The following is a 13,051-nucleotide window of genomic DNA, read 5'->3' on the forward strand; positions in this document are numbered from 1 at the left end:
TGTTCAGCAACACTCCCTAGGACCTTACCATGAAGTGTATAAGTCCTGCTAAGATTTATTTTCCCAAAATGCAGCACCTCGCATTTATCTGAATTAAACTCCATCTGCCACATCTCAGCCCATTGGCCCATCTGATCAAGATCCTGTCGTAATCTGAGGTAACCTTCTTTGCTGTCCACTACACTTCCAGTCATGAAGGAGGACTTGGGGAATACAGTTCAGACTGAATGGACCAATGGTTCAGGCAGCTTACTGTATTGTTCTGCTCCTCAAGTAGCTGTGACAGAAATATAGGCAAATTACATCTGAGTTCAGAAGTTTTACCAGGGCACAGAAGAAGAGTTGTCTAGACTCAAAATACGAGCTTCCTCTCCCTCCATGAATGCTGTCTGACCTGCTGTGATTTCCAGTATTAGTTGTTTTCAATGCAGATTTCAGCATCTGCAGTAAGATATCAACCTGGTTTTATTGCTCCTGCCTCAAGTGTGCAGTGGTGAGAGAAATCTTGGTTCCATGAATTTGACCTTTATAAATGGTTGCCTGTACCTCTGACATTTGGACCAGAGGCTAGGGGCTAGATTAGACAACAGAACGGGTGACAAAATGGCTGCTTGTACATCTGTTTTCCAATCTGGGAGGCTGGATTAGAGGTCAAGGCAGTTGATCCCTTGAAGAATTGTGGAAGCAGTCAAGTCTGAAGGCAGGCTGCCTGAAAAGTCACTTCTGTCATTTTCACCATGTCAGAAAGCTAACAACTTCAGCCATCCAGGCTCCATGTCTTTCTTCATGGCATCACTGATCAGGACAATAACGTTCGGATGTATGACATTTTGACAATTGCACTAGTGCCTAGGAAATGTTAACTTCCAACGAGTCATCCTGTGATTTTTTTTGAACTTCTGGCAGACATGTAGCAAGTTGTGTATGATGCACCCAAAAATCCAGAAATACATTCGCAGCAGACAAACTCTCTGCTCAAAGAGCAAAGCCAAATACTTCCCTTCAGTATTAATGAATTTAGAATAAGATCAGTCAAAAACTGTTAACCTGTGAAGTTTGGCAATCAGTACTGTCAGAAAATCAAGCATGAGTCAGTCATTCAGTTTCTTGAATCTGCTCCCTATTCAGTTAGACCATGAGTGAACTATATCTTAAGTCCCTCAACGCACCTTAGTTCACTAAAAATTTATAGCTTTTCCTAACCAATATCCACAACTATACATATTATGAGCACTGGTCACAACAGTGAGCCAGAGAGCTTTAGCTAATATTTGTTATTCCCCCTACTGGGGGAATGTACCAAAGTAATATTTCCTATAAAATACATTAAAATCCTGGAAAATCAGATTTATGTTTAAGAGTATGCTGTAGAGGGTTAGAGAAGGATAGAATGTAAAAGCTGTTCAAAATTTTTGATGCTGCAAATTTAAAGCTGTAGATTTTATGCCAGGTGTTGAGACTTTGACCATTCAAAATCTTGTGCAGATTTACTTTTTGTGCTCAAAGGTTTGTCAACATTAAAAGCAAACTCTTCAGTCACAATTAAATTTATTGTGGTTTGTAAGGTTTTAACTCTTAACAGAGAGTTGAAATGTAATAAAGAAATAACTGAGTGTAGTAGAAAGATAAATATGTTTAATTAGAGTGGAAGATGATTGCTAAAGGAAATGCAACTCCTACAGAAGGCGCTAACAATTTTAAATTAATCTTTTATATTGAATCCCTTTCACATGTCCAGTGAGAATGATTCCTCATGTTGTTAACCATTTATATATTTTCAGACCCTTTTTTTCAGTATGAATTATACACAGCAGTTGGAATCATGCGTTGCCAGCTAAGTTGTTTGATGTGAAAAAAACATATCATTTGCTTTGCTGCTGTTGTGAAGTGCTGAGAGGTTCCATAAATACAGTCAATACACAGGACATAATGTGTTCCCTGTGTTACAACACAACCTACGCTTCCAGTGAACTTTATTAGTTATAATGCTTAGGGTGTCCAGAGGTTGTGTAAAATGCGTCATGAACGCAAATCTTGATTTTTTTTATATGAAGTATCAAGTTAACTTTGTGGGAGTGTTTTCTGGCAGTAGCACTTTGAGAAGATTCAGTTCTCCAAATCTCAGTTTATGTCCACATGTTAACCTCTTGAAATATTAATGCCCCATGGAAAGCTCCCTTCTACATTTCACTGACCTGAACCTAAAGCTAGATTGATTCTTCTATTTCTCGAAGTTGGTCGTTAAAACCCTGTGTCCTTGCTAGCCTTTTCACTTGAGGTGACTTCCGTTATCATGTGTTAGATCACTTTCACAAGTGAGTCCCAACTCCTGCTTATAAGTGTCGATCCAAGCTGTGAAAGTAAGGTAAGAGTAGCAAATGTGTCATGAGAAATAGAAAGCTATATCTGCTGACTCTGAGGCTAATTGAATTTATACAAACTCCAGATGATTGCCATCAAATCATTAAAAGTAGTATAATATTCCATGAGTTAGCATTTAATTGTAAAATATCAAGTGAACTAGGAAATAAACTAACTGATAGAATTATATATTTATGTACATCAGAGTTATCTAACTCTTCAAGATGAAATAATAATAAAAACTTTGCAGTCTCGTGCAAAGTTGTTCTTTGAAAGGTAACCTTTATATTTGTTACCCTTTATTTGGAGAATCTATTTTGCTTTTTCCTGCAAAGCTTCTAAACAGTTTGACTCTTCTGCGTCACAGAAAGTCCAAGGTTTCAATCCCTCATATGCCTATTGCTCGTTGCCATAACTTGATTTGATTTTCAGAACTGCCACTTTGTTTTAAAAATAATTTGTTGCTTTAACCAAATAAATCGTTGTGATTGTCCAAAGGTTGTATGGCTGAGTTTACATTTCAAAAACAAGTTGCAACATAAGCAATGAATTTGATTGTAACAGCATTAACTCACAGCAGTGGTCTTTCAACTTTATGTAAGTTGTGACTGGAATTAAATGTACAAGCACCAAGAACAAACAAAAATGCTTCATTTTTTTAAGAAAGTAGCATTAAAGTACCGACTGTTTCTGTTATGCTTGTGATTTTAGTTTGACAGCTAATTTCATCCCATGCAATAGTACTATGCACTTAGTTAAATTATCAAAATTTAAACAATGAGGTAAATCAAGAATATTGTTGCCATAACAGTACAACAGTCAAAATTGGGAGATGCACAGAGGGGTGGCAGGATGCCAGAATCCTGTTTCATTCCCACTTCTGTCAACAATAAGTTCTAGAAGGGAAAGTCCAAGCTTGACATTCTTGACCCAAGGTCTTTTGAGGCTTTTAAGTGGTCAATTAATATTCATTTTATGGCCACTTCAGGGTCTATTTCTGCCTGAGCTGCCATTATCTCAGTATATCGATGTGACAAGAGAGAGTCGGCCTAACCAACTGGTCAACTGTCAGCATGCTGAGGTTCTATCTATTTGCATTAATCTACATGTACTTGAGGGACTGGACATCGCAGGGGATGGTGCTGAGCAGCATTCTCTAGTCATGTTTCAGATTACTGTGGCTCGGCTCTCTGTGAGACTATCCCAACAACACTTAGCTGTTCTGTGATCACTTGTCCATCTTGAGAAACCCCATGGGTGTTGCATTAGGTGTAGCTATCCTCCTCTGTGATATTGCTGATTCCTGGAGCTGCTTGCTTCTAACTGACTGGCAAATTCTTGTGCTCAGGATTTTCTCCATCAGGGTCTTAATACTATCAGAAAGCCCATCAGCAGCTGATGAAATGCCTGTCTACTGGAAAATCCAGCCTAATATCACACTAGGTAAAAGAAATACATTTGGTGAGGTGCAAAAAGGAGAAGGTCTGTGTGAGGGAGGTGGCCAGGAAAGGTTGAGGGCAATGAAATTGTCAGCCATGATATCTGAGGTGAATTGCACTCCTTCCTACTCACATGCCTATACACCTCTGTCCAGTTAGAAAATCATTTGCCATGGTATTGCCAGTGCTGTTAATAGACAGCTTCTTTTTGGTGCATGAGAATATTAACATCTCTTTTGGGAAAATATTGTAAAAGCAGGCATTTTAGAGATAAATAATATGATCAAGCAGAGTCAACATGGCTTCATGAAAAGGAGAGAATATGCCTGACACAAATTTACAAGACTTCATTTAGAATACCGTGTACAGTTCTGGTAGCTACATTACCAAAAGGATGTGGACGCTTTGGAGAGGGTGCAGAGAAGGTTTACGAGGATGTTGCCTGGTATGGAAGGTGCTAGCTATGAAGAGAGGTTGAGTGCGTTAGGTTTATTTTCATTAGAAAAAAGGAGATTGAGGGGGACCTGATTGAGGTTTATAAAATCATGAGGGGCATGGACAAGGTAAATAGGCAAGATCTTTTTCCTGGGATGGGGGAGTCCAGAACTAGAGGGCATAGATTTAGGGTGAGAGGGGCAAGATATAAAACGGCCGTAAGGGGCAATGTTTTCACATAGATGGTGGTGTGGTATGGAATAAGTTGCCAGAGGAAGTGATGGAGGCTGGTACAATTGCAGCATTTAAAAAGCATCTGGATGGGGATATGAAAAGGAAGGTTTTTGGAGGGATATGAGCCAAGTGCTGGCAAATCAGACTAGATTAGGTTGGGGTATCGGCATGGATGAATTGGACAGGAAGATCTGTTTCTGTGCTGTACATCCCTATGACTGTATGACTCTTAAGTGCCCATAGTGTTGGACATAGTCTATTTTCATTGCCAGAACTTTGGCTAACTAATATTTGGCATAAGAGATGTATTTTCAGGATGGTAACCTATGGAGTGCCAAAGGGATCAGTGCTGGTGCCATAGTTGTTTATGGTAAGTTAAAGATTTAGATTAGATTACTTACAGTGTGGAAACAGGCCCTTCGGCCCAACAAGTCCACATCGACCCGCCGAAGTGCAACCCACCCTTACCTCTACATTTACCCCTTTACCTAACACTACAGGCAATTTAGCATGGCCAATTCACCTGACCCGCACATCTTTGGACTGTGGGAGGAAACCGGAGCACCCGGAGGAAACCCACACAGACACGGGGAGAATGTGCAACTCCACACAGTCAGTCGTCTGAGTCGGGAATTGAACCCGTGTCTCTGGCGCTGTGAGGCAGCAGTGCTAACCACTGTGCCACCGTGCCGCCCATGGGGAAAGAGAATGTACTATACTGTCGCAAAGTTTGGGGATGACATGAAAATAGGTGGGAAGGCAAGTGGTGAAGATGACTGGTTAAGCGAGTGGATGGAAACTTGGCAGTTGGAATATCATGTGGACAAATGTGAGGTTATGCAGTTTGGCAGGAAGAACAGAGGAGATGAATATTATTTAAATGGAGAAAGATTCCAAAAAGCTGCAGGTTTCTGATTAGAAAGGGGATGATAGATTATGGGCAGGAGACTAGGGTTGAGAAACATAACAGCTATGATCTTGATGGACTGAATGGCCTAATTCTGCTTCTATATATTACTGTTTTATTTTGGTCTTATAAACAGAAGGATTTACAAATCCTCATCAAGAAGCAAATAAAGCTTGTATCCAAGTGCAGAAGGTAATAGTGAAAGCAAATAGCATGTTGATCTTTATTTCAAAGGGAATGGAGTATAAAAGGGAGGTTTTACTAAAAGACACTAATCAGACCACACCTAGAATACTGCAAATCATTTTGGCCCCTCCTGTAAAGAAGATAAACTGACATTGGAGACAGTCCAAGATAAGTTTCATTAGACTGTAACAAGGTATGGATACATTGTCTTTTGAGATGTTGCGTAGGTTTGGCTGTACTCTTTGGATTTCAAAAGAATGAAAGGTGACTTTATTGAAACATATAAGACTTCGGAGACTTGACAGGGTTGATATGGTAAGTTTGTTTCCCCTTATGGGAGAGTTTAGTACCAGAGGGCATAATCTCCGAGTAAGCAATCACCCATTTAAAACAAAGATGAGAAGGAATTTCTTCTCTCAGGTTATGAATCTGTTGGATGCCTTGCCAAAGAGAACTACCAAGGCTGGTCATGAAGTATATTCAAGGCTGAGATAGACAGATTTTTAGGAGTTAAGGATTATTGAGAAAAGGCAGGAAAATGGAGTTGAGGTTTCCCAGATCAGTTGTGATTTCATTGATTGGCAGAGCAGACTGAATGGGTCAAATAGCCTACTTTGGCTTCTATGTCTAATGATCTTACAGGTGCATGGCGTGAGTCAAAAGGTATAGAATATTCTTAAATGTTAATCAATGATGGCCTAGATAGAAGAGTTACTGCCTTTCAAAAGTAGTTAATTGAGTGATGTGTTTTGACATATTTAAAATGATAAAACACTGTATCGAAGAAGTTTTAGATATTAGTACCTTGAAAAATACATTAACTATAAATAATGTGATAGCTGATTTATAACAGTCACTGTTAGTAAAAAAGTGCTCACTGTTGTGCTTTGTACCTACAGCTGGTAATTTTTCAAAAAACTTATTGTATAATGACCAATAATTTGTTGAGGTTTGAAATGTGATGAAGATCAGTTTAATGTATTTTCAGTTATCAAATGTTTTGCTATCCATTTTCTCATGTCAGCTTGATGGATCTGCTGAAAGGAGTGTCACCAAATACTTTTACTTGTCAAAATGTTTTGCTGTAAGATATTCTATCCAACAAAAGTGAAGAAGATGGAAATCTTCTTTGAGAGTAGTAACTACCTTTTTTCTATCCTCTCTCCTTTCTGGCATTGGCTTCCATCACTGGCTTTTGCCTCAGATACTTCAAATAAAAGACTAAAATGTAGTTCTCATTTTACTCCATTGGAAATCAAGCAAAGTTCACCAGTGCATTAACAGGTTGCCTGACTGTAGTACATGTTGCAGTCAAACCCTAGTATTGTATTTACCTGCTGTCCTCATATGGACATCACCTGTAGAGACTGGAGTCCAGTCATTACAGATGGAAATCAAACTCATCTTCTTTCCTGAGCCAGACAACTTTAACCCATTGTAAAAATAATAATGGAAAAAAATGTACAGGATATTGTGGGAACGGGATGGAGAAAAGGTAATTACACACAAATGGGCAGTATAGTGTGTCAATTACTCTTTACCAGCGATGTCTCATTATACCAGATTAGTGCCTTGATCGGGTTCATGTTATATTGTGAAGTTTCTGTAACTTGTGATGCAATTTAGTAAGAAAGACATTACTGTTTGTCACTGTTACAGTTGATGCTGAGGGCTCTTGTGGAACAGAGCACTATGTGTGGATCAATCTATATGCAGGCTGCGCCTACATAATTAAAGGCATGGCAGTGTCATACAAGGCTAACTAATGCTTGGCAGTAATCCAGATTGTGAGTAAATACAATGGGCTTGTGAAAGGTCACCCAAGAGAACATGCATGACGCCCACTGCAAAGCTGTCAAGGCAACATTCTAAGAAGTGGTCAGGCACTAGATATTCAGTGGCCTATGCCATCACTTGTGTATTAACCTTTTCTCTAGGCCAAAAGTAAACTTTAAATGCAAATAGGTAACAAACTTGTGACCATTCTTCAAAAAAAAGAACCGGTAATTGGAAACAAAAGCAGAAATTGCTGGAAAAACTCAGCAGGTCTGGCAGTATCTGGGGAAAGAAAGCAGAGTTGATGGTTTGAGTCCAGTGACCCTTCTTCAGAACACATTGTTCCAGCAATTTCAGTTTTTGTTTGTGACCATTCATGTCTGAAACAATGAGAAAGTCTAGAAATTGGCCTAAAACTTGGAATGGAAATTGATTGATTGATTGATTGATCGATTGTTGTCACATGTACTGAGATACAGTGAAAAATGTTGTTTTGCATGTTCTACAGGTAGATCATACAAGACAAAGTCAACCAGGATAGAAGAACAGAGTTCAGAATACAGTGTCACAGGCACAGAGAAGGTGCAGAAAGAGAGATCAGAGTTAACATTTGAGAGGTCCCAAGTCAAAAGTCTGAGAACAGTGGGGAAGAAGATGTGTATTCATATGAGTATGCAAATTTTTATATCTTCTACCCAACAGAAAAGGATAGAAAAGAATATCATCGGGGTAGGAGGGGTCTTTGATTATGGTGGTTGTTTTCCCAAGGCAGCAAGAAGTATAGATAGAGTCAATGGAAGGAAGACTAGTTTGCATGTTGTATTGGTCTATGTTCACGACTCTCTGTCGTGTCTTGTGGACTTGAGAAGACAGTTGCTATACCATACTGTGATGCATCCAGATGAGATGCTTTCTATGGTGCATTTATAAAAGTTACGAAGAGTCCTTATGGACACGCCAAATTTCCTTAACCTTTTGAGGAAGTGGAGACATCGTGCTTTCTTGATCATCACGTCGAATTGGGTGCACCAGGATAATTTTTGGTGATCATCACTCCCAGAAACTTGATGCACTCCATCATCTCCACCTCAGCACCATCGATGCAGACAGGAGCTTGCCCTCCACTCCGCAGAATTCGGCCACATAGTCGTGAATGTATAAGGAGTATGGTAGGGAGCTGAGTACGTTGACTTGCAGGGCACTGGTGTTGAGGATTATGATGAGGAGATGTCACTTGTTCTTACTGATCGCGGTCTATGGGTTGGGAAATCAAGGATCCAGTTACCAAGGGGGGGGGGGGGAGCCAAGACATAGGTCTTGGAGTTTATCAATGAATTTGTTTGGAATTATGATGTTGAAGGTGGAACTGTAGTCAATAAGTAGGAGACTGTCATAGGTATCCTTCTTATCCAGATATTCCAGAGGTGAGTGCAGGGCCACGGAGATTGCTTCTTCTGTGGACCTGTTATGCTGGTAGGTGAATTGCAAAGGATCAAGTCAATTTGGTAGGCTGGAGTTGACGTGAACCATGACTAACCATTTAAAACACTTTATAATTATGAAGGTCAGAGCTACTGGGCAGTAGTTTCCATCTTTGGCCGTTAACCTTATTTCGGCTAACACTTGGTGTAAATTGTTGATTACAATGAAAATCATTCACCCATGTACAAACCAGCCATAATTTGCATTAAAACGCTCAGTTGCAGTCAGCAGAACAAAGCCGTAGGCTGCATAAGGAATACCATGTGCAGAAAGTCATTGCTCTCTGAGCTACCAAATAAACAGTGGCAAAGAAATATCAAATGTGTATCAGTGGTCCATATTCAAGGCCGAGATGTATCCATTTATACAGTCTTCTTCCCTGCTTGTGCAGAGTTGATAGAATGATAAATGTTCCGATCCATATTTTCTACAGTCACTAACATTTCTGATTGATGACAATTGGGACCTCTTTTACAGTTGTGTGATCTTTAGGTTTAATGGTGCTTTTCAGTAATATACAGGTAGCTGTTACATAAACTTTGCTTTCCAGCAAGCTGAAATACATAATCATGAATATGTAAGGACCTTTAATTATGATTCAGTGGGATCCATCTAATTAATTAGTTTTTATACAGAATTACATAGAATTTAAAGCACAGCAACAGATTATTCAACCTAACCAATCTATGCCGAATGCATTCACTAACAAGCCTCCTTCCATTACATCACATCTTATCAAGAGATCAAATTTTATCTTGCTGCCCTAATATTGCTAGCTTCTGATGTTGGTCTTACGCAGTCTTTTTGTGTAACTTTAAGATTAAGCTATATCAACCATAAAATTATTTTATGGTAAAATTAATTTTTTGTCACATTCTTCGGTCCTCTGGCCTTTCCAAAGCTTGTACTTCTATTTTGGTTTTGCTACTTGCTCACCTATCAGTAGCCGACTGTTCTATTACCTTCCTAAACTCAATATATGAAATACATTAAGCTTCATCCCTCATCAAACCATTCACTCTTTGGGAAATAGTCAATTTTTTTTAACACTTCAGGTAGTATGAACAAAATCGTGCAACTGTTTCTTTTAGGAACACGTATATTTAAATGATTAATTACAAGATCTTCCAACCATTTTATTCACCTTCAGAAGCCTATATGAGGAGCTCATGGAGTTGTTGTCACTAAAATTGAAATCATTAATCGTTTTGGATTCTTTATTTTTTCTTACCTATTTAGCCAGTCTTTATTGGCCCTTTATCTTAATATACATCCTTATCTAGCTTCTCCTGTCTTTCTTTAAACCCTCTCTGAACACAACTTGTCTGCTAAACTCATTTCCTGCACTTTTTGAACCTGTGTTCATTAAACCTCTGACTAATCAATTTTGTTCCCCGCTATCATGCTAGATAATATCGCATCTCTTTCAAATCTGCCATTACCACTCCACCAACTCCTTGGAACACTTTGATCTGTCCATAGAAATATTGCAACAGCTCCAAACTCCTTTTTTTTCCCATCACATTCTTGAATATGTAAATCACTTCCCAAAGTCGTCATAATTTTACCCAAATAGACCCCAAATTCCTGAATTTTCTTTCTAGGTCTTTCCACTTATTTAACTTATACTTTTTCATACCTACCTTAAAACCTGCCACTTTAATCAAACATTTGGTCCCATTGCCCTCTTATCTCCTTTTGCCTTAGTGTTACTATTTGTGTTATTGCGCTTCTGTGAAGCATTTTGTATTTTCGAACTACAGAGGAACTAAATAAATGCAAATTGTTGTTGTTACCTCTGCATTCTCATGTGGAACCTCACATTCTCACTCCACTTGGTTTATGAAAATTAAATATATTTCTACAGTGTAGTTATCAGAATCGTAATACCCTGTGGGAAATCAAGACATTGATCAGGTTTCTGTGGCTACTTGCAAAAGTACAGTGTAACTGTTGGAAAGCAACTGCCAGAGATCTGCATTTGTGATTCCTTTCTGAGCTAGGATATCCGATACCTGAAAAAATGGCTATTGTGGCATTGATCTTTAGGATGTTTCTTTCAAAGCATTAGATTGTGTAGATCAAATAAAATGACTGAAATATAGGCTGACTGGTAAAAACCTAGGTGAGGACACCAAAAAGTGAATGCTCAATATTAAATCCCTCTCATGTAAAGTCACAGACCCTTGCCTTGCCCTGATTGTGAGATACTGCATGCCCTATAATGCAGATGCTAACTTATTTAAAATTCTCCCATCCCACAACATAGATGCTGCCCTAGGTTAGAGTATTTTAACTTTGTTACTTATAACTCCATTACTGCTGCCCACTCTCTCTCAACCTCCCAAACATATATCCCCTGCCAGCCATCTCTTACTTCACCTTTGACCAATTGCTGCCAGGGTGTCAAGTCTTTTTCGTTCCCGTGCCCACTCAACAAAATCCTTTCCCCATAGCACTAGCTCAGGTTGCACTCCCTTTCAGATCCCTTGTCTCCCTTTATCTCTCTCGCTCCTGTGTTACAATACTTTGTTAGCAGGAAATAGGTTCTCAGCTGAAGAGCATAGTTGACCTGCTCGAGTTCTTACTGTTCCTTCCGGTTACAGCACAATAAAAGTTTTGTGTTTTGAATTGTCCTTGACATTCTTTTATCCCACAATGGGTGGACAGAGTGTGCTGGAAAACATGACATCATTATCACTGACAGGCGCTCAAATAAATCACCTGCGTGTCTGCTCCTTTTGCTTATTCAACCCTTCTTGTCCAGAGAACCGAGTACTACTTCTATGAGATTTCTTCCATGCATGTTAGACAATAACACACTATGATTGTTTTCACATGTATTAGGTTCATTACTCTCCCTTAATTGTTTTTAATAAAAAAAAATCCTTTTATGGACTATACTGTTTGAAAATCATAGCAACAATCCACGGCAGGCAAAAAAAACCCCAAAACAATCATTGGTTTCTCTGCTGTTGTCTGAGTGGTGAGAAAATATGAAGTAATGTTAAGCCATCAAGATTTTTGCTATCTGTCATCTGTGCTGTGTTGTTTACGTTGATTGTTCTGAACTTAAAGATAGGAATATGTAAAAGTGCTGGTATTTTCTTTTAAACCTGCCCTCCAGGGACCAACCAAAGGGATACTGCTTCTTTTACATAGTCTGTTTTGAGTCTGATTTGTTTACAAGGCCATGATTGTAGCAGTTTTAACTAAAGGTGCCACACAGTCTATGCAACTGCAACAACAAGACTCGGTTCAAGAAAGCAATCTGTAAACATTGTTCCTATTTATGAATGTTAACACAGCAAACAGATAGTGCAGGACATTACAACTTCTCTCACCCTTTACCTAAAAATGACACAGAGGATGTAAGTGAAGCAGAAATCTTAAGCATTAATGGTCTTGTGCAAAAAATAGTGTATGTCTTTTTCTCTCTCAGCTGTTTCAAGTGCCCTCAGGTGGAAAACTATGATGCTTATGACTCATATGAGTCACATGAGATGAGCAATACTACACCACGATAGTTACATTTCTAATGGTCTGTTCTCAAACAAACTTTAATTCAATGTATGCCTTTGAAAGACTAGTACACATTGTGGGGTTTGATTGTTTATTGAAGTCTTTTCACTACCTATTTTTTACCCCTGTCACCTTCCTATTGCTTGACAGTTCTCAAACCTCAGTTTCTTCACTGTTTTTCACTACTAGCTGAAATGTTGAAGGTAAATAAGTACTGGTCAGGCCCAGAATAGCTGAATTAATATAAAAGGCCAGAACAAAGTCATTGTAGACTAGGGTTCACAGCAATCTTTTCTATGTTTACTCAAAATGAATACCTCATTTTACTGAGGGTTTGCTGTGCCTGGCACTCTGCTGATTATGATACCACAATTAAAGCTCATAAATATTTAGCTTCTTGTCATGTTTCTTTTCTCTGCAGAGGAAATGAAGGAAGAGTATGACACTATGGGGCCTGAACCCACACTTCAGCCGAGTAGAGGTAAAGGTACAGGTAAGAATAACAACAGTTGTGTCGTATTGCTTCTGCACATAATGATATGTTTCTATGAAAGCCTCACTGTGAGGTAAAATTTACCACCTTTCTATAGCTTTAATGAGTGAAATTCTGCCCGTTGTAAGTTGTGGTTCAGTCCAGTTGGATTCACTATGGCCTGAACTTTGTCTTCATATCTTTTCCACAGCTGCAAATGTGTTGCTGGTCAAAGCA

At 38.9% G+C, this 13,051-nt stretch overlaps 1 protein-coding gene across 2 annotated transcripts in view; it reads left to right on the forward strand.

The window, feature by feature from the left end:
• The window catches only part of zeb2b (zinc finger E-box binding homeobox 2b), a 151,223-nt gene that overhangs the window by 111,414 nt on the left and 26,758 nt on the right, over positions 1 to 13,051 (forward strand). For both annotated transcript variants that reach the window (XM_060827106.1, XM_060827107.1), the window contains exon 4: positions 12,764 to 12,835. In XM_060827106.1, the coding sequence (XP_060683089.1) occupies positions 12,764 to 12,835 (72 nt within the window). The remainder of the gene's footprint in view (positions 1 to 12,763; positions 12,836 to 13,051) is intronic.

The sequence above is a fragment of the Hemiscyllium ocellatum genome, chromosome 7, assembly GCF_020745735.1.
Source record: "Hemiscyllium ocellatum isolate sHemOce1 chromosome 7, sHemOce1.pat.X.cur, whole genome shotgun sequence".
Classification (NCBI taxonomy): Eukaryota; Metazoa; Chordata; class Chondrichthyes; order Orectolobiformes; family Hemiscylliidae; genus Hemiscyllium; species Hemiscyllium ocellatum.